The 24692-nt window shown below is 24.0% G+C and overlaps 1 protein-coding gene across 1 annotated transcript in view; it reads left to right on the top strand.

The window, feature by feature from the left end:
* The window catches only part of LOC119766164 (organic cation transporter-like protein), a 328301-nt gene that overhangs the window by 293644 nt on the left and 9965 nt on the right, over nucleotides 1-24692 (top strand). Inside the window, exon 7 of the mRNA XM_038250574.1 lies at nucleotides 2358-2515. Coding sequence (XP_038106502.1) covers nucleotides 2358-2515 — 158 coding nt within the window. The remainder of the gene's footprint in view (nucleotides 1-2357; nucleotides 2516-24692) is intronic.

The following is a 24692-nucleotide window of genomic DNA, read 5'->3' as shown; positions in this document are numbered from 1 at the left end:
TGATCCAATCTTTCAAGTGATCTTAGTTTCATGTTTAGCATCGGTTAGCAAAAAAAGTACTCGATTAACAAACACAAAAAAATAAGTTTTGTCAAAAAAAATGCTCCAGTTATTCGATGAAAACTTCAGTATTTGGTTTGGAAACAACATTTTATCTATTAATAGTTTCAAAGCTTATCTCATTACCTTTCCAACGATGTATAATTGTCCTAATAAAAAAAATTAAAATGGCTGAGCTATGTTAAAATTAAACAATCAGCCTTTTTTACGAAAAACGCTAGTTTTTTACTCCATTATTTTACTTTCAGCTTGCGTATCTCCGTAATGAACAAACTTAGAGCTTTGAAAATTTGGATTTTTCTTAGTTAGAATGTTTAATTACGAGAAAAAAATACCAAAAAATATTTGGAGAAGGTCACTTTTTTGAAACTTGGCCACCCAACGTACCATAGTGCAACGGTCAGGAAGAATCAAACTCATTTCGTTTTAAAAACTGAAGCTATTGAGTTTTTTAGTCTTGTTTAGTGTGATACAACTTGTATCACTTAAATCGTCAACTATAACTTGGTTTTATTGATCTAATAAATGTAAAATGTTGACAAATTTACGTAATAATTTTAATTATCTCGCAAATACATTCAAAAGATAGAAAAAACTAACAAAAAAATAATTTGGGAACAAAATGTATGTATTTATTTCATATGACCTTTTCAAAAACCACACGTAAACAACATTGACAGCGTCTCTGGCGGGGACTTCAGGAAACTGCATGCGTGTCAGATCCCTAGCTTCAACATGCGGGACACGATTATCAACCGGTCCAGCCAGTTCATCTGCTATGCCGACGACATGGGCATTGTCGGCAGAACGTTCGAGGAGGTGGCTAAGAGGTACACCGAATTGAAGCAGGAAGCGGAGAAGGTTGGATTGCAGGTGAATGTAGCGAAGACGAAGTATCTGCTGGCAGGAGGAACCGAGTCCTTTAGGGCTTGCGCATAGGACCGAGCGTGACGATCGACAGCGACGAGTTCGAGGTTGTGGAGGAGTTTGTATACCTTGGATCGTTGATGACGTCGGACAACAACTGCAGCATGGAAATTCGGGGGCGCATAATCACCGGTAGTCATGCCTACTATGGACTCCACAAGACCTTACGGTCCCGAAGTGCAAAGTGTATGTACGAAACGCTGATAAGACCCGTCGTCCTCAAAGGGCACGAGACGTGGACGATGCTCGAGGAGGACCTACAAGCGCTTGAAGTTTTCGAACGACGAGTGCTTAGGACGATTTGGCCGTATACGTGAGAACAATGCATGGATGAACCACGAGCTGGTACAACTCTACGGCAAGCCAAGCATTCGGAAAGTCGCCAAGGCTGGCCGAATCCGGTGGACCGGACACGTCGCAAGAATGCCGGACGTGCTGGATGTGCGCCAAGCAAATCAGACAATCAATCTGGTGAAGTTGGTGTTTATTTCGGAGCCGGTTGGAACGCGGCGGAGGGGGGGTGCATCGTGGTTGAACCAAGTGGAGGAAGATCTGGAAGGTGTGGGAGTTCCGCAGCGAAATTGGAAAGTAGAAACCCAGGACCGAGTCCAGTGGCTGCGCATCTGGGGACAGCTCATGACCCGGGGGTTGTCTGGGCAGTAAAAGTAAAGTAAAGTAAAGTAAGATTATTTTCGATTAAAATAAAAAAAAATCAAATCAAATTATTCGCTCTACAGCATTGCCTTGGCGTTCTCGATTGCGAGATTCCTACTCGAAACTAGGCGTCCGAAGGCTTGATTGTTGAGGCAATTGCAAACCTCTTTTTACACCTTAGCTTCCATCCACCCCGGGATTCGAACTGACGACCTTTGGATTGTTAGTCCAACTGTCTACCAGCGACTCCACCGAGGCAGGACCCAGGGAGATGACTCCTACACCTGGACTGAGCTAACGACCTAACTTTTTTAGGTTAGTCCGGGGCCAACATTTACTTCCCGTCCGACGGAAGGCGTGATCACACAATTCTCGTCTCGAAAAATGCCACCGGGACCGTCTGGGATTGAACCCAGGCTGACTGGGTGAGAGGCAATCACGCTTACCCCTACACCACGGTCCCGGCCTCGATTAAAATAAATGGATGTTTAATTTAACGTCAGAACTTACGAAGAAGTTGTTAGTTTTGAACTTGAGCTCATTGATATTTAAAGAAAATTTATCTGCGTGCATCTCTGCAAGGGAGCAATCAAGTAGGCGTCGCAGTCTGGAATCACTCCCACTTGGTGGACGGTTTTGGGAGGCAGTTTGCGGCCACAATGCTTCATTTTTCACATGTTTTCTTTTGCGCATTTTATGAATGATTCAATTTCTAGTTTCAGAAAATCAACGAGTAATGCTTTTGATGCTGACTGCAATGGTGTCAAAAGCGACAATATCTGTTGCATTATCTATACTAACCACTTGCACGACAGAGTTAGTCTCACAACCAATGAAAAAAGGAGCAGCGTATTCCGCAACGGTTTGGGCGAGAGTAAGTACAGTCAATCTTGAATCGTAAATGAACTGAGAATTCAATCTCATAATCTGTTTAAAGAAAGTTGAAAGAAAGGAAAATGTACATTGAAACTAGATTTCCTAAATTTGTAAGAGAAATGCCATCTTTCACTAAACTGAAACTGGCATCACTGCATAGCATAGCATAACGGGTCTGCACCACGCTGTAGGGGGTGCCACAATGGTCAATTCAATATTCTTAGACAGTTTGATTGTTGCCCGGTACAACCAAAAAACTCTGAGAACGTAAATTTCCACACTGTGCTCCAAGGCTACGCCCATACAGTCCCGTGGGGATTTGGGAGGGGATGATTTTGTTGTTCACTAGTGGCAAAAGTGCAGGGAACTCATGCGACTTTTAAAAGTGAACGGAATATTTTTGGGAGGTTCGGAATGGGGGTTTGGGAAATTTCATCGGGCCGATGAAAATTGTTGAATGCGTAATGTATTAAATGATTTGGAAGTTTGTACGTGTAAATGTGAGTCTTTAGTGTATTATATAATAAGCATGTAGTTTTGTAAAAATAATAAATGAAACAAATATAATACATATAATAAATAAAATCAAGATGATTCCAGGAAGCTGTAAAAAATAGCAGTAATTTAAAATAAAAATGCTCCAGATGGTTCTCATGCTGTCCTAGAAAGTTTCGTTAATTTAAACAGTTTGATCATATATGGTATGAGGAGATGGTGTGTTACAGGAAAGGAAAAGGATAAGGAATAATATAAACATTTATATAAATCATATAGTGAGTTGATAAATTTACATGCAGACAGTAAAATTACCACAATCACTCACCCCATACGAACAGCGACACAAAAGCACCCAAAAAAAATAACTTGAATAATCACGACTTCGCGTCCCCACTTCCAGCGCACCAATCAACTGAAACTGGCATCACTGCATTCACATTAAAAAAAACTTACACTACCGCCAGTGGGGGTGACATTGGGTCTGGGGGTGAGATTGGGTCAAAGTGATTTTTTACGGATTTTACCATTTCTCAGGTTCTTTTCAATGAAAATGAATTCTGTTGAAAGGGTTGTGTAGGGGACATCTTAGGATGACTCCGCTGAAAAAATCTCGTTCCTAGAACAAATCCTGTTATTTTGGCAGCTGTCTAAAGTTGGGGTACGTATTTGGCCAAAAATGACCTCTCGAAAAATCATTTTTCTAATATTTTTGTTAGAATTGCTCGAAAACTACCCAAATGTTTCAAAATCTCCACTTCAAACATTGTAGCGTGTCAATACGATTCCCTCGCACAAGAAACACTGTTGGATGACTTGTTTTTACCATATCGTTGTATTTGAGCATCATTTTAGTTTCATTTGACCCAATGTCACCTCCTCTAAGGGGTGAGATTGGGTCAATTTTCAAACAATTGGCATTTAAGGTAGTGTTCATCAAAATCCACCATATTTTGGGAAAATGTTAGTAAACTATCTAAGAACAAATCTACGTTGAAAGATTTCCGATGTTATTTAAATTCAGTCTCGTTCCTCAGCTTGACAGAAGAAGACGTGTTTTGGTTTTCGTTGCGCGGCAAAGTGCTTTCAGATGGAGATGGAAGAATCCTCCGACGGGGACGAGTTTCGTTCCGTAAACGGAACGCGGAAGCGGAAGAAGACCAGCGACGGAGTCGTTGTCGGAAATGGCCAAGAGGAGCATCTTCTCAACAACAACAAGTTCAGCCCGCTGGTGAAGAACAACAACAAAAATGGTAAACAAGCCGGGAAAGGAGACGTCCCAACGGTACCAGTGGTTCCAGTGGTCAAGAAACCACCACCTCTAAAGTAAATCTTTCCCAGTTCCTGAGGGGAACACCCTTGAAGAGTATCGGGGCCGGCATTTACAAAGCGGATTCAGTGGCAGTTTCATTATCAACTTAATGTTAACATGTTAAGGTTAATGTCAACATTCCATAGGTCGCCTTCCTAAGGTGTCGTGATAAGGTCCAGTTTGTGACCTTCCCTTTACTAAGCAATCGAATCCAGAAGAGAAACGATCACCAGTTGTGTTGGTCCGAGCCGGGATTTGAAACCCGATCTACCGCGTACTAGGCGGAAGCGTTACCACTAGGCTACGTGGCTCGGTCACCACCACCTCTGGTGGTAAAGAATACAAGCTACGCCAAGCTGAGGATGTCGCCGTGCACAACCAAGCCAAGTTACAAGCTAACTCTGTTTGGGATCAAATTGCTGTGTTCCTCCGAGGAGCGTTTCGAGACCGCGTGGGCCCACTTAATTGGGAACAAAGTGGAGTTCTACACCCACGAGAAACGAAGCGAGCGGCAACTCCGCGGCATCGTCAGAGGACTTCCACCGGCTTCACCTGAATTCGTCAAGAAGAACCTCAAGGAATCGCAAAACCTGGATGCTGTGGAGGTGCATGCCATCAAGAGAAAGGGAGAGTCCGCCTCGTCAGAGGAAACCCCGTACATTGTTACGTTCCCCAAGGGGTACACCAACTTGAAGCAGCTGAGTGAGATCAAGCGCTTGAGGAGATTTCACATCCGGTGGGAGGCCTACCGGAACAAGCGACCGAACGTGACTCAGTGCAGGAACTGCTTGCAGCTGGGTCATGGTACCAGGAACTGTCACCTCAAGGGGAGGTGCAACAACTGTGGGGGTCCCCACAAGACGGACGAGTGCGAAGTCCAGGAAGCCCAGCCAAAGCGGTGTGCCAACTGCTCTGGAGCCCACGAAGCTACGGACCGCAGCTGCCCCAAGTGTGCGGATTTCATCCAGCGGCGACAGCAGGCGCCGAAACCAAAACCGCCGGCAAGGAAGGCGGAGAAGCAGAGTCCGGACGGAAAATCGAAGGATCGCCCTCGACTCGCAGGAAGCAGCAAAGGAAGCAGTGGCTCCCGAGACGGTGGAGCTACGGAGGAGGAAGCCGGGGAGGTGCTCTACAGTTCGGCTGAGCTGTGGGGCATTTTCTCCGAGTACATCGGCAGGTTCAAGACCTGCAAGACCCGCTTGAACCAAGTAACCCTAGTCAGTTACATGATCTCCAAGTATGGAATGTAAGGAGTTGTTTTTGATGTGTATATTTAATATGTTGATCGATCCTCGGTCCTAACCTGGTCTTAGCACCTAAGAGGACTTAATAAAAATAAGTTTAGAATAAAAGAAATGAAGTTATTTAAATTGTTTTTGTTATTAAGAAAATACTAGAGAAGCAATTCTCTACCAAAACCGGAAATGGATTTTATTGTATTTTTTGATTTGGCTCAAACTTTGTGGGGGCCTTCCCTATGACCAAATAAGCTATTTTGTGTCATTGGTTCACCCATACAAGTCTCCATACAATTTTGGCACACAGCTAAAAAGTAGTAATCCAGCTGCGTGTAAAAGGCCTGGGTGTAATATAAATATTGCATTATTTTATGCAATTTTATGTGATTTTACACTCTGAAATATGTAGCTCATCAGTATGGGAAACCTACTTGACCGAAATGTCAAGCTCATATATGCGTTTATCCTTACAACTTTCCATCGGTCTGATGGCCGAGTGGGCTAAGGCGCCAGGCTTACTGTTGGTGCTGGGTTTGAATCCCGTCGGTTGCAACTTTTTTTTGTGTTTGCAAAAATTGTACATGCAGCGTGTAATATTAAGTGTTTATTTTGACGAAGGTGATGTGCATGCTTTTGCATGCGATTTTACCATCGGATTTTTGCTGTGCAGCTGTCCATACAAAAATGGTATGTAAATATTCAAGCAGCTGTAACTTTTGAGTGAATTTTCTGATCAATTTGGTGTCTTCGGCAAAGTTGTAGGTATTGTTGAGGACTTTTGAGAAAAAAATAGGTACACGGAAAAAAATTCAGATTTTTTAATCAACTTTTTTTGCACTAAAACTCAATTTCCCAAAATACGTATTTTTTGATTTTAGAGATTTTTTGATATGTTTTAGGGGACAAAAATCCGCAACTTTTGAGCTATAGAGAAACATGATCAAAAAATCTGCCGCCGAGTTATGATTTTTTGAAAAAATAGTGATTTTTGGAAAAAAAATCGAAGTTTCATGCAAAAACAAGTTTGACATTATTTTTTAATTCAAAATTGAATTCGCAATCGAAAAGTACTTTACAGATTTTTGATAAAGGGCTCCGTTTTCAAGATATAGCCACCGAAAGTTTGATTTTTGCGAAATATTTGCAGTTTTTCGATTTTTTAAAATAGTGACCATTTCTAAAAATATTTTTTTGAAAAGTTTAGAAAATTTTCTATAAAATTGTCTAAGAGACATTGGAGATTGGACCTCGGGTTGCTAAGATAGAGCCGCTTTAAGAAAAAGAAACACGAAAATTGAAGTTTTCTAAATCTCACCAAAACAACCCACCATTTTCTAATGACGATATCTCAGCAACTGATGGTCCGATTTTCAATGTTAAAATATGAAACATTCGTGAAATTTTCCGATCTTTTCGAAAAAAATATTTTGAAAAAAGTTAAATCAAGACTAACATTTTAAAAGGGCCAAACATTGAAGATTTCGCCCATTTAAAATGCTTTTCTTGATTTAAAAAAATTCGAAATATTTTTTTTCGAAAAGATCGGAAAATTTTACGAATGTTTCTTATTTTAACATTGAAAATCGGACCATCAGTTGCTAAGATATCGTCATTAGAAAATGGTGGGTTGTTTTAGTGAGATTTAGAAAACTTCAATTTTCGTGTTTCTTTTTCTTAAAGCGGCTCTATCTCAGCAACCCAAGGTCCAATCTTCAATGTCTCTTAGACAATTTTATAGCAAATTTTCTGAACTTTTCAAAAAAAAATATTTTTAAAAATGGTCACTCATGGTCACTATTTTTTAAAATCGAAAAACTGCAAATATTTCGCAAAAATCAAACTTTCGGTGGCTATATCTTTAAAACGGAGCCCTTTATCAAAAAATCTGTAAAGTACTTTTCGAGTGCAAATTCAATTTTGAATTAAAAAATAATGTCAAACTTGTTTTTGCATGAAACTTCGATTTTTTCCAAAAATCACTATTTTTTCAAAAAATCATAACTCGGCGGCAGATTTTTTGACCATGTTTCTCTATAGCTCAAAAGTTGCGGATTTTTGTCCCCTAAAACATATCAAAAAATCTCGAAAATCAAAAAATACGTATTTTGGGAAATTGAGTTTTAGTGAAAAAAAAGTTGATTAAAAAATCTGAATTTTTTTTCCGTGTACCTATTTTTTTCTCAAAAGTCCTCAACAATACCTACAACTTTGCCGAAGACACCAAATTGATCCGAAAATTCACTCAAAAGTTACAGCTGTTTGAATATTTACATACCATTTTTGTATGGACAGCTGCCAAAATTGTATAGAGACTTGTATGGGTGAACCAATGACGCAAAATAGCTTATTTGGTCATAGGAAAGGCCCCCACAAAGTTTGAGTCAAATAAAAAAATACAAAAAATAAAAATGGTCGAAATCGGCCGATTTCGTAGAGAGTTGCTCAGAGGTGTATCGTTTTTTGACCCATAGTCACCCCCACTGACGGTACTGTTAAAAAATTATTGCTCCGGACCATTTTAGCCAAATATTTGAAAAATCGTATGAAAGCATAAAATGGCGTTTTGACCGTGTCTGGACTTCCTAGGAAAATTTCACATAACATTATTTTTGTGGATCAAGGTGCGATATCCAGGATTATGTCAGTCCAAATCCTGTTGTGTCACATGCGGATCGTTCGCACTCCATGCACGGAAAGAAGGTTTATCGTTAATCTTACAAATTTTTAGTTAAAAATCCTAAAAAAATTGGTTGTTTTTTCAACCAAATTTTTTTTTAAATTCCTTGATTTGACAGTTGCAACCAGCATAGCATAGCATAGCATAGCATAACGGGTCTGCACCACGCTGTAGGGGGTGCCACAATGGTCAATTCAATATTCTTAGACAATTTGATTGCTGCCCGGTACAACCAAGAATATCTAAGAACGTAAATTTCCACACTGTGCTCCAAGGCTACGCCCGTACAGTCCCGTGGGGATTTGGGAGGGGATGTTTTTGTTGTTCACTAGTGGCAAAAGTGCAGGGAACCCATGCGACTTTTAAAAGTGAACGGAATATTTTTGGGAGGTTTGGAATGGGGGTTAGGGGAATTTCATCGGGCCGATGAAAATGGTTGAGTGCGTAATGTATTTAATGATTTGAATTTTTGTAAGTGTAAATGTGAGTCTGTAGTGTATTATCTAATAAGCATATAGTTTTGTAATAATGATAAATAATAAATATAATAAATATAGTAAATAAAATAAATATAATAAATACAATCAAGATGATTCCAGGAAGCTGTAAAAAAACCAGTTATTTAAAATATAAATGCTCCAGATGGTTCCCATGCTGTTTAGAAAGTTTCGTTAATTTAAGCAATTTGATCATATATGGTATGAGGAGATGGTATATTACAGGAAAGGAATAGGATAAGGAATAATATGAACATTTAAATAAATTATATAGTGAGTAGACAAATTTACATGTAAACATTTGATTTAAAATAATTCCAGGAAGCTGTAAAAAATGAAAATAATTTTAAAACTAATACTCCAGATGGAAACACAAATAAAACAACAAAGACACAAGAATCCTAAAACGCGGCTTCGCACCTTCCACATAATTCGAAATGAACACGATCACGAATACAGCACAAAAAGAACGCCACAAAATCCATCTTCCCGGCGCTGCTGCTCACACGATAATGACGCGCAATAATATTCATTAGCACAATGACCCCCCTCACCGCATGCATGATATGAACACGATCACGAATACAGCACAAAAAGAACGCCACAAAAATCCATCTTCCCGGCGCTGCTGCTCACACGATAATCTTGATTTGACAGTTGCAACCAGGTCCCAAAAATGGTAAATCTAGCTAAATTATTAGTCAGTTTTACTAATTTGCAAGCTAAAAACATGCTATCAGTTTCAAAGCTGCTATTTTAGGTAGATTTTATGGTATTCTAAGAAGTTTTATGGTTAGCCCAGCTAGTTTTTAAACTGTTTCAACTAGTTTTTATTTAAACATTCTCAAAATTTCCATTGATGGCTGCGAAGCCAGGTATTTTCACACATCTTTTTAGCTAGTTTAGCTAACTTTGCCACTATTCTTGGTAGTTGTTTTGGTTGGAATAGCTATTTTTTTCCACTATTTCTACATATTTTCTTTTAAAAGCCTCCATTGCTGCCTGCAAAGCCAGCTTTATTAACTCAGCCTTTTGGCTGATTTAGCTTGTTTCTTTTTTGTTCTTGCTACGTTTTTTGGTAAGTCCAGCTAATTTTTCGACTGTTTTAGCTAGTAATTTCGAAATTATTTCAAAAAATCCCTTGCTGCCTGTAAAAAAATTTTTATTCTCAAAAAGACTTTTTGCTGGTGTAGCATGATCTTCCGCTATTCTTGGTACGTTTTTTGGTAGTCCAGCAAGTTTATTGGATGTTTCAAAAGTTTCCAGGCTTTTTAAACTATGTTATAATTGATCATCCTAATTGTACGACTTTGTTGTGATATTCTATTAACAAGTTTAAAAAAAATAAATACAGTAATACAAAAATACAAAAATACAAAAATACAAAAATACAAAAATACAAAAATACAAAAATACAAAAATACAAAAATACAAAAATACAAAAATACAAAAATACAAAAATACAAAAATACAAAAATACAAAATACAAAAATACAAAATACAAAATACAAAAATACAAAATACAAAATACAAAATACAAAAATACAAAAATACAAAAATACAAAATACAAAAATACAAAAATACAAAAATACAAAAATACAAAAATACAAAAATACAAAAATACAAAAATACAAAATACAAAAATACAAAAATACAAAATACAAAAATACAAAAATACAAAAATACAAAAATACAAAATACAAAAATACAAAATACAAAATACAAAATACAAAATACAAAAATACAAAAATACAAAAATACAAAATACAAAATACAAAAATACAAAATACAAAAATACAAAAATACAAAAATACAAAAATACAAAAATACAAAAATACAAAAATACAAAATAAAAATACAAAATACAAAATACAAAAATACAAAAATACAAAATACAAAAATACAAAATACAAAAATACAAAAATACAAAAATACAAAAATACAAAAATACAAAAATACAAAATACAAAAATACAAAAATACAAAAATACAAAAATACAAAATACAAAATACAAAATACAAAATACAAAAATACAAAAATACAAAATACAAAAATACAAAATACAAAAATACAAAATACAAAATACAAAAATACAAAAATACAAAAATACAAAATACAAAATACAAAATACAAAATACAAAATACAAAAATACAAAATACAAAAATACAAAAATACAAAAATACAAAAATACAAAATACAAAATACAAAAATAAAAATACAAAATACAAAATACAAAAATACAAAAATACAAAAATACAAAAATACAAAAATACAAAATACAAAAATACAAAAATACAAAAATACAAAAATACAAAAATACAAAAATACAAAATACAAAATACAAAAATACAAAATACAAAAATACAAAAATACAAAATACAAAAATACAAAATACAGAAATACAAAATACAAAAATACAAAAATACAAAAACAAAATACAAAATACAAAAATACAAAATACAAAATACAAAATACAAAATACAAAATACAAAAATACAAAATACAAAATACAAAATACAAAAATACAAAATACAAAAATACAAAAATACAAAAATACAAAATAAAAATACAAAAATACAAAATACAAAAATACAAAATACAAAAATACAAAATACAAAATACAAAAATACAAAATACAAAATACAAAATACAAAAATACAAAATACAAAAATACAAAAATACAAAATACAAAATACAAAAATACAAAATACAAAATACAAAAATACAAAAATACAAAATACAAAATACAAAATACAAAAATACAAAATACAAAAATACAAAAATACAAAAATACAAAATACAAAAATACAAAATACAAAATACAAAATACAAAATACAAAAATACAAAATACAAAAATACAAAAATACAAAATACAAAAATACAAAATACAAAATACAAAAATACAAAAATACAAAAATACAAAATACAAAAATACAAAATACAAAAATACAAAATACAAAAATACAAAATACAAAATACAAAAATACAAAATACAAAAATACAAAAATACAAAAATACAAAATACAAAATACAAAAATACAAAAATACAAAAATACAAAATACAAAAATACAAAATACAAAATACAAAATACAAAAATACAAAATACAAAATACAAAAATACAAAATACAAAAATACAAAAATACAAAATACAAAAATACAAAAATACAAAAATACAAAAATACAAAAATACAAAATACAAAATACAAAATACAAAATACAAAAATACAAAATACAAAAATACAAAATACAAAAATACAAAATACAAAAATACAAAAATACAAAAATACAAAATACAAAATACAAAAATACAAAAATACAAAATACAAAAATACAAAAATACAAAATACAAAAATACAAAATACAAAAATACAAAAATACAAAATACAAAAATACAAAAATACAAAATACAAAATACAAAAATACAAAAATACAAAATACAAAAATACAAAATACAAAAATACAAAATACAAAAATACAAAAATACAAAAATACAAAATACAAAATACAAAAATACAAAATACAAAATACAAAAATACAAAAATACAAAATACAAAAATACAAAAATACAAAAATACAAAATACAAAATACAAAAATACAAAAATACAAAAATACAAAAATACAAAAATACAAAAATACAAAATACAAAAATACAAAATACAAAAATACAAAAATACAAAAATACGAAAATACAAAATACAAAAATACAAAAATACAAAAATACAAAAATACAAAAATACAAAAATACAAAATACAAAAATACAAAAATACAAAATACAAAATACAAAATACAAAAATACAAAATACAAAATACAAAAATACAAAAATACAAAAATACAAAAATACAAAAATACAAAATACAAAATACAAAATACAAAATACAAAAATACAAAAATACAAAAATACAAAATACAAAATACAAAAATACAAAAATACAAAAATACAAAATACAAAATACAAAAATACAAAATACAAAATACAAAATACAAAATACAAAAATACAAAAATACAAAATACAAAATACAAAATACAAAATACAAAAATACAAAATACAAAAATACAAAAATACAAAAATACAAAATACAAAATACAAAATACAAAATACAAAATACAAAATACAAAAATACAAAAATACAAAAATACAAAAATACAAAATACAAAATACAAAATACAAAATACAAAATACAAAAATACAAAAATACAAAAATACAAAATACAAAAACAAAAATACAAAAATACAAAAATACAAAAATACAAAAATACAAAAATACAAAAATACAAAAATACAAAATACAAAATACAAAATACAAAAATACAAAAATACAAAATACAAAATACAAAAATACAAAATACAAAATACAAAAATACAAAAATACAAAAATACAAAATACAAAAATACAAAAATACAAAATATACAAAATACAAAATACAAAATACAAAAACAAAAAAATACAAAAATACAAAAATACAAAAATACAAAAATACAAAAATACAAAATACAAAATACAAAATACAAAATACAAAAATACAAAAATACAAAAATACAAAATACAAAATACAAAAATACAAAAATACAAAAATACAAAAATACAAAAATACAAAAATACAAAATACAAAAATACAAAAATACAAAATACAAAAATACAAAATACAAAAATACAAAATACAAAATACAAAAATACAAAAATACAAAAATACAAAAATACAAAAATACAAAAATACAAAATACAAAAATACAAAAATACAAAATACAAAAATACAAAAATACAAAAATACAAAAATACAAAAATACAAAATACAAAATACAAAAATACAAAAATACAAAATACAAAATACAAAATACAAAAAATACAAAAATACAAAATACAAAATACAAAATACAAAATACAAAATACAAAAATACAAAATACAAAAATACAAAAATACAAAAATACAAAAATACAAAAATACAAAAATACAAAAATACAAAAATACAAAAATACAAAATACAAAAATACAAAAATACAAAATACAAAATACAAAAATACAAAAATACAAAAATACAAAAATACAAAAATACAAAATACAAAAATACAAAATACAAAACACAAAAATACAAAAATACAAAATAAAATACAAAAATACAAAATACAAAAATACAAAAATACAAAAATACAAAATACAAAATACAAAATACAAAAATACAAAAATACAAAAATACAAAATACAAAAAAATACAAAAATACAAAAATACAAAAATACAAAAATACAAAATACAAAAATACAAAAATACAAAAATACAAAATACAAAAATACAAAAATACAAAAATACAAAATACAAAAATACAAAAATACAAAAATACAAAATACAAAATACAAAAAATACAAAAATACAAAATACAAAAATACAAAAATACAAAAATACAAAAATACAAAATACAAAATACAAAAATACAAAAATACAAAAATACAAAAATACAAAAATACAAAATACAAAAATACAAAAATACAAAAATACAAAAATACAAAATACAAAATACAAAAATACAAAATACAAAATACAAAAATACAAAAATACAAAATACAAAAATACAAAAATACAAAATACAAAATACAAAAATACAAAAATACAAAATACAAAAATACAAAAATACAAAAATACAAAAATACAAAAATACAAAATACAAAAATACAAAATACAAAAATACAAAAATACAAAATACAAAATACAAAATACAAAAATACAAAATACAAAAATACAAAAATACAAAAATACAAAAATACAAAATACAAAAATACAAAAATACAAAATACAAAAATACAAAAATACAAAATACAAAAATACAAAAATACAAAATACAAAAATACAAAATACAAAAATAAAAATACAAAATACAAAATACAAAATACAAAAATACAAAATACAAAAATACAAAAATACAAAATACAAAAATACAAAAAATACAAAAATACAAAAATACAAAAATACAAAATACAAAAATACAAAATACAAAAATACAAAAATACAAAATACAAAAATACAAAATACAAAAATACAAAAATACAAAAACAAAAATACAAAAATACAAAATACAAAATACAAAAATACAAAACAAAAATACAAAAATACAAAAATACAAAAATACAAAAATACAAAAACAATAAAAATACAAAAATACAAAATACAAAAATACAAAATACAAAATACAAAAATACAAAATACAAAATACAAAAAATACAAACAAAAATACAAAATACAAAAATACAAAAATACAAAAATACAAAAATACAAAAATACAAAATACAAAAATACAAAAATACAAAAATACAAAATACAAAAATACAAAATACAAAATACAAAAATACAAAAATACAAAAATACAAAAATACAAAAATACAAAATACAAAAATACAAAAATACAAAATACAAAAATACAAAAATACAAAAATACAAAATACAAAAATACAAAATACAAAATACAAAAATACAAAATACAAAAATACAAAATACAAAAATACAAAATACAAAATACAAAAATACAAAAATACAAAAATACAAAAATACAAAATACAAAATACAAAAATACAAAATACAAAAATACAAAAATACAAAAATACAAAATACAAAATACAAAAATACAAAAATACAAAAATACAAAAATACAAAAAATACAAAATACAAAATACAAAAATACAAAATACAAAATACAAAAATACAAAATACAAAAATACAAAATACAAAAATACAAAAATACAAAATACAAAAATACAAAAATACAAAAATACAAAATACAAAAATACAAAATACAAAAATACAAAAATACAAAAATACAAAATACAAAAATACAAAATACAAAATACAAAATACAAAAATACAAAATACAAAAAATACAAAAATAAAAAATACAAAAATACAAAAATACAAAAATACAAAATACAAAATACAAAAATACAAAATACAAAAATACAAAAATACAAAATACAAAAATACAAAAATACAAAATACAAAATACAAAATACAAAAATACAAAATACAAAAATACAAAATACAAAAATACAAAATACAAAATACAAAAATACAAAATACAAAAATACAAAAATACAAAAATACAAAAATACAAAAATACAAAAATACAAAATACAAAAATACAAAATACAAAAATACAAAAATACAAAAATACAAAAATACAAAAATACAAAAATACAAAATACAAAAATACAAAAATACAAAAATACAAAAATACAAAAATACAAAAATACAAAAATACAAAAATACAAAATACAAAAATACAAAAATACAAAAATACAAAATACAAAAATACAAAATACAAAATACAAAATACAAAAATACAAAATACAAAACAAAAATACAAAAATACAAAATACAAAAATACAAAAATACAAAAATACAAAAATACAAAAATACAAAAATACAAAAATACAAAAATACAAAAATACAAAATACAAAAATACAAAAATACAAAAATACAAAATACAAAAATACAAAAATACAAAAATACAAAAATACAAAAATACAAAAATACAAAAATACAAAATACAAAAATACAAAATACAAAATACAAAATACAAAATACAAAATACAAAATAAAAAATACAAAATACAAAAATACAAAAATACAAAAATACAAAAATACAAAATACAAAAATACAAAAATACAAAAATACAAAAATACAAAAATACAAAATACAAAATACAAAAATACAAAATACAAAATACAAAATACAAAATACAAAATACAAAAATACAAAAATACAAAAATACAAAAATACAAAATACAAAATACAAAATACAAAAATACAAAAATACAAAAATACAAAAATACAAAATACAAAAAAATACAAAATACAAAATACAAAATACAAAAATACAAAATACAAAAATACAAAAATACAAAAATACAAAAATACAAAAATACAAAAATACAAAATACAAAATACAAAATACAAAATACAAAAATACAAAAATACAAAAATACAAAATACAAAAATACAAAAATACAAAAATACAAAAACAAAAATACAAAAATACAAAAATACAAAAATACAAAAATACAAAAATACAAAAATACAAAAATACAAAATACAAAAATACAAAATACAAAAATACAAAAATACAAAAATACAAAATACAAAATACAAAAATACAAAATACAAAAATACAAAAATACAAAAATACAAAATAAAAATACAAAAATACAAAAATACAAAAATACAAAAATACAAAAATAAAAAATACAAAAATACAAAAATACAAAATACAAAAATACAAAAATACAAAAATACAAAAATACAAAAATACAAAAATACAAAATACAAAAATACAAAATACAAAATACAAAATACAAAATACAAAAATACAAAAATACAAAAATACAAAAATACAAAAATACAAAATACAAAAATACAAAAATACAAAAATACAAAATACAAAAATACAAAATACAAAATACAAAAATACAAAAATACAAAAATACAAAAATACAAAAATACAAAAATACAAAAATACAAAAATACAAAAATACAAAAATACAAAATACAAAAATACAAAATACAAAATACAAAAATACAAAAATACAAAAATACAAAATACAAAAATACAAAAATACAAAAATACAAAATACAAAAATACAAAAATACAAAAATACAAAAATACAAAAATACAAAAATACAAAATACAAAAATACAAAAATACAAAAATACAAAAATACAAAAATACAAAAATACAAAAATACAAAATACAAAATACAAAATACAAAATACAAAAATACAAAATACAAAAATACAAAAATACAAAAATACAAAATACAAAATACAAAAATACAAAAATACAAAATACAAAAATACAAAAATACAAAAATACAAAAATACAAAATACAAAAATACAAAATACAAAAATACAAAAATACAAAAATACAAAAATACAAAAATACAAAATACAAAAATACAAAAATACAAAATACAAAAATACAAAAATACAAAAATACAAAAATACAAAAATACAAAAATACAAAAATACAAAAATACAAAATACAAAATACAAAATACAAAATACAAAAATACAAAAATACAAAATACAAAATACAAAAATACAAAAATACAAAAATACAAAAATACAAAAATACAAAAATACAAAATACAAAATACAAAAATACAAAAATACAAAAATACAAAAATACAAAAATACAAAAATACAAAAATACAAAATACAAAAATACAAAAATACAAAAATACAAAAATACAAAAATACAAAATACAAAAATACAAAAATAAAAATACAAAAATACAAAAATACAAAAATACAAAATACAAAATACAAAAATACAAAAATACAAAAATACAAAATACAAAAATACAAAAATACAAAATACAAAATACAAAATACAAAATACAAAATACAAAAATACAAAATACAAAAATACAAAAATACAAAAATACAAAATACAAAAATACAAAATACAAAAATACAAAAATAAAATAAAAATACAAAAATACAAAAATACAAAAATACAAAAATACAAAATACAAAAATACAAAATACAAAAATACAAAATACAAAAATACAAAAATACAAAATACAAAATACAAAAATACAAAATACAAAAATACAAAAATACAAAAATACAAAATACAAAAATACAAAAATACAAAAATACAAAATACAAAAATACAAAAATACAAAAATACAAAAATACAAAATACAAAAATACAAAAATACAAAATACAAAATACAAAAATACAAAATACAAAAATACAAAATACAAAAATACAAAATACAAAATACAAAAATACAAAATACAAAAATACAAAAATACAAAATACAAAATACAAAAATACAAAAATACAAAATACAAAAATACAAAAATACAAAATACAAAATACAAAAATACAAAAATACAAATATACAAATATACAAATATACAAATATACAAATATAAATATACAAATATACAAATATACAAATATACAAATATACAAATATACAAATATACAAATATACAAATATACAAATATACAAATATACAAATATACAAATATACAAATATACAATATACAAATATACAAATATACAAATATACAAATATACAAATATACAAATATACAAATATACAAATATACAAATATACAAATATACAAATATACAAATATACAAATATACAAATATACAAATATACAAATATACAAATATACAAATATACAAATATACAAATATACAAATATACAATATACAAATATACAAATATACAAATATACAAATATACAAATATACAAATATACAATATACAAATATACAAATATACAAATATACAAATATACAAATATACAAATATACAAATATACAAATATACAAATATACAAATATACAAATATACAAATATACAAATATACAAATATACAAATATACAAATATACAAATATACAAATATACAAATATACAAATATACAAATATACAAATATACAAATATACAAATATACAAATATACAAATATACAAATATACAAATATACAAATATACAAATATACAAATATACAAATATACAAATATACAAATATACAAATATACAAATATACAAATATACAAATATACAAATATACAAATATACAAATATACAAATATACAAATATACAAATATACAAATATACAAATATACAAATATACAAATATACAAATATACAAATATACAAATATACAAATATACAAATATACAAATATACAAATATACAAATATACAAATATACAAATATACAAATATACAAATATACAAATATACAAATATACAAATATACAAATATACAAATATACAAATATACAAATATACAAATATACAAATATACAAATATACAAATATACAAATATACAAATATACAAATATAAATATACAAATATACAAATATACAAATATACAAATATACAAATATACAAATATACAAATATACAAATATACAAATATACAAATATACAAATATACAAATATACAAATATACAAATATACAAATATACAAATATACAAATATACAAATATACAAATATACAAATATACAAATATACAAATATACAAATATACAAATATACAAATATACAAATATACAAATATACAAATATACAAATATACAAATATACAAATATACAAATATACAAATATACAAATATACAAATATACAAATATACAAATATACAAATATACAAATATACAAATATACAAATATACAAATATACAAATATACAAATATACAAATATACAAATATACAAATATACAAATATACAAATATACAAATATACAAATATACAAATATACAAATATACAAATATACAAATATACAAATATACAAATATACAAATATACAAATATACAAATATACAAATATACAAATATACAAATATACAAATATACAAATATACAAATATACAAATATACAAATAAACAAATATACAAAAATACAAATAAAATTACAGTAAATTAAAGTTATATTTCAACTTTGTTTTGCATTTTATCAAAGTTTAGATATAACGGCAAATTACTTTTATTTGATCAAATATACTTTACTCAATTTAACTTGATTGAATTTAATTTAATTTAATTTAACTTTATTTAACTAAATTAATCTTAATTTAACTTAATTTGACTTAATTTAATTTAATTTACCTTAATTCAACTTAATGTAACTTAATTTAACTAAGTTTAACTTAATTTTACTTAATTTTACTATTTTTTTTCTTATTTTTTAATTTAACTTAATTAAACTTAATTTAACTTAATTTAAATTAATTTAACTTCATTTAACTTAATTTACCATAATTCAACTTAATTTATCTTAATTTAACGTAATTAAACTTAGTTTAATTTAATTTAACTTCATTTGAATTAATTTAACTTAATTTAAAGTAATTCAACTTATTTAAACTAAATTTAACTTAATTTAACTTAAATTAACTTTATCAAACTTAATTTAACTTTATTTACTATAATTTAACTTAATTTTACTTTAAAAAACTTAATTAAACCTAATAAAACTTAATTTAACTTAATTTAACTTAATACAACGTAATTTAAATTAATTTAACTTAATTTAACTTAATTTAACTTAATTTAACTTAATTTAACTTAATTCAACTTAATTTAACTTAATTTAGCTTAATTTAACTTAATTTAACTTAATTAAACTTAATTTACCTTAATTTTACTTAATTTAACTTAATTTTACTTAATTTAACTTAATTTAACTTAATTTAAATTAATTTAACTTAATTTAACTTAATTTAACTTAATTTAACTTAATTTAACTTAATTTAACTTAATTTAACTTAATTTAACGTAATTTAACGTAATTTAACTTAATTTAACTTAATTCAACTTAATTTAACTTAATTTAACTTAATTTAACTTAATTTAACTAAATTTTACTTAATTTAACTGAATTTAACTTAATTTAACTAAATTAATTTTAATGTAACATAATAGAACTTAATTAAACTTAATTTAACTATTTCAACTTAATCTTCTATCTTCTATATATATAAAAAATATCGACGGTTTTTTTTCGAACGCGCATCAGTTGATAACGGAAAATCGAATCGGAGCGCTCTTTGTTGCGTTGGGTTCATATAAGCCCAAGGAAGGATTTACGCTAATAAGTTGACACTTTGGCCACTCTGGAACCGATTCCGGAAAATCTGCAGATTGTATGGGAAAAGCTGCGTAAAATCAAATTTTGATCACAGGAGGCTGAATAAGCAAACAAGCAAGAAACGTCAGGAAACCAAAAAAGGGGAGGACGAAGTTTGCCGGGAAGAGCTTGTTTAACTTAATTTAACTAAATTTTACTAAATACAAAAATACAAAAATACAAATATACAAATATACAAATATACAAATATACAAATATACAAATATACAAATATACAAATATACAAATATACAAATATACAAATATACAAATATACAAATATACAAATATACAAATATACAAATATACAAATATACAAATATACAAATATACAAGTATACAAAAATACAAAAATACAAAAATACAAAAATACAAAAATACAAAAATACAAATATACAAATATACAAATATACAAATATACAAATATACAAATATACAAATATACAAATATACAAATATACAAATATACAAATATACAAATATACAAATATACAAATATACAAATATACAAATATACAAATATACAAATATACAAATATACAAATATACAAATATACAAATATACAAATATACAAATATACAAATATACAAATATACAAATATACAAATATACAAATATACAAATATACAAATATACAAATATACAAATATACAAATATACAAATATACAAATATACAAATATACAAATATACAAATATACAAATATACAAATATACAAATATACAAATATACAAATATACAAATATACAAATATACAAATATACAAATATACAAATATACAAATATACAAATATACAAATATACAAATATACAAATATACAAATATACAAATATACAAATATACAAATATACAAATATACAAATATACAAATATACAAATATACAAATATACAAATATACAAATATACAAATATACAAATATACAAATATACAAATATACAAATATACAAATATACAAATATACAAATATACAAATATACAAATATACAAATATACAAATATACAAATATACAAATATACAAATATACAAATATACAAATATACAAATATACAAATATACAAATATACAAATATACAAATATACAAATATACAAATATACAAATATACAAATATACAAATATACAAATATACAAATATACAAATATACAAATATACAAATATACAAATATACAAATATACAAATATACAAATATACAAATATACAAATATACAAATATACAAATATACAAATATACAAATATACAAATATACAAATATACAAATATACAAATATACAAATATACAAATATACAAATATACAAATATACAAATATACAAATATACAAATATACATATATACAAATATACAAATATACAAATATACAAATATACAAATATACAAATATACAAATATACAAATATACAAATATACAAATATACAAATATACAAATATACAAATATACAAATATACAAATATACAAATATACAAATATACAAATATACAAATATACAAATATACAAATATACAAATATACAAATATACAAATATACAAATATACAAATATACAAATATACAAATATACAAATATACAAATATACAAATATACAAATATACAAATATACAAATATACAAATATACAAATATACAAATATACAAATATACAAATATACAAATATACAAATATACAAATATACAAATATACAAATATACAAATATACAAATATACAAATATACAAATATACAAATATACAAATATACAAATATACAAATATACAAATATACAAATATACAAATATACAAATATACAAATATACAAATATACAAATATACAAATATACAAATATACAAATATACAAATATACAAATATACAAATATACAAATATACAAATATACAAATATACAAATATACAAATATACAAATATACAAATATACAAATATACAAATATACAAATATACAAATATACAAATATACAAATATACAAATATACAAATATACAAATATACAAATATACAAATATACAAATATACAAATATACAAATATACAAATATACAAATATACAAATATACAAATATACAAATATACAAATATACAAATATACAAATATACAAATATACAAATATACAAATATACAAATATACAAATATACAAATATACAAATATACAAATATACAAATATACAAATATACAAATATACAAATATACAAATATACAAATATACAAATATACAAATATACAAATATACAAATATACAAATATACAAATATACAAATATACAAATATACAAATATACAAATATACAAATATACAAATATACAAATATACAAATATACAAATAAACAAATATACAAAAATACAAATAAAATTACAGTAAATTAAAGTTATATTTCAACTTTGTTTTGCATTTTATCAAAGTTTAGATATAACGGCAAATTACTTTTATTTGATCAAATATACTTTACTCAATTTAACTTGATTGAATTTAATTTAATTTAATTTAACTTTATTTAACTAAATTAATCTTAATTTAACTTAATTTGACTTAATTTAATTTAATTTACCTTAATTCAACTTAATGTAACTTAATTTAACTAAGTTTAACTTAATTTAACTTAATTTAACTTAATTTTACTATTTTTTTCTTATTTTTTAATTTAACTTAATTAAACTTAATTTAACTTAATTTAACTTAATTTAAATTAATTTAACTTCATTTAACTTAATTTACCATAATTCAACTTAATTTATCTTAATTTAACGTAATTAAACTTAATTTAATTTAATTTAACTTCATTTGAATTAATTTAACTTAATTTAAAGTAATTCAACTTATTTAAACTAAATTTAACTTAATTTAACTTAAATTAACTTTATCAAACTTAATTTAACTTTATTTACTATAATTTAACTTAATTTTACTTTAAAAAACTTAATTAAACCTAATAAAACTTAATTTAACTTAATTTAACTTAATACAACGTAATTTAAATTAATTTAACTTAATTTAACTTAATTTAACTTAATTCAACTTAATTTAACTTAATTTAGCTTAATTTAACTTAATTTAACTTAATTAAACTTAATTTACTTTAATTTTACTTAATTTAACTTAATTTTACTTAATTTAACTTAATTTAACTTAATTTAACTTAATTTAACTTAATTTAACTTAATTTAACTTAATTTAACTTAATTTAACTTAATTTAACTTAATTTAACGTAATTTAACGTAATTTAACTTAATTTAACTTAATTCAACTTAATTTAACTTAATTTAACTTAATTTAACTTAATTTAACTAAAT

This window comes from Culex quinquefasciatus, chromosome 2 (assembly GCF_015732765.1).
Source record: "Culex quinquefasciatus strain JHB chromosome 2, VPISU_Cqui_1.0_pri_paternal, whole genome shotgun sequence".
In the NCBI taxonomy this organism is placed as follows: Eukaryota; Metazoa; Arthropoda; class Insecta; order Diptera; family Culicidae; genus Culex; species Culex quinquefasciatus.
The sequence above is the reverse complement of the archived record's forward strand: the minus strand, read 5'-3'. Positions and strand labels throughout refer to the sequence as shown.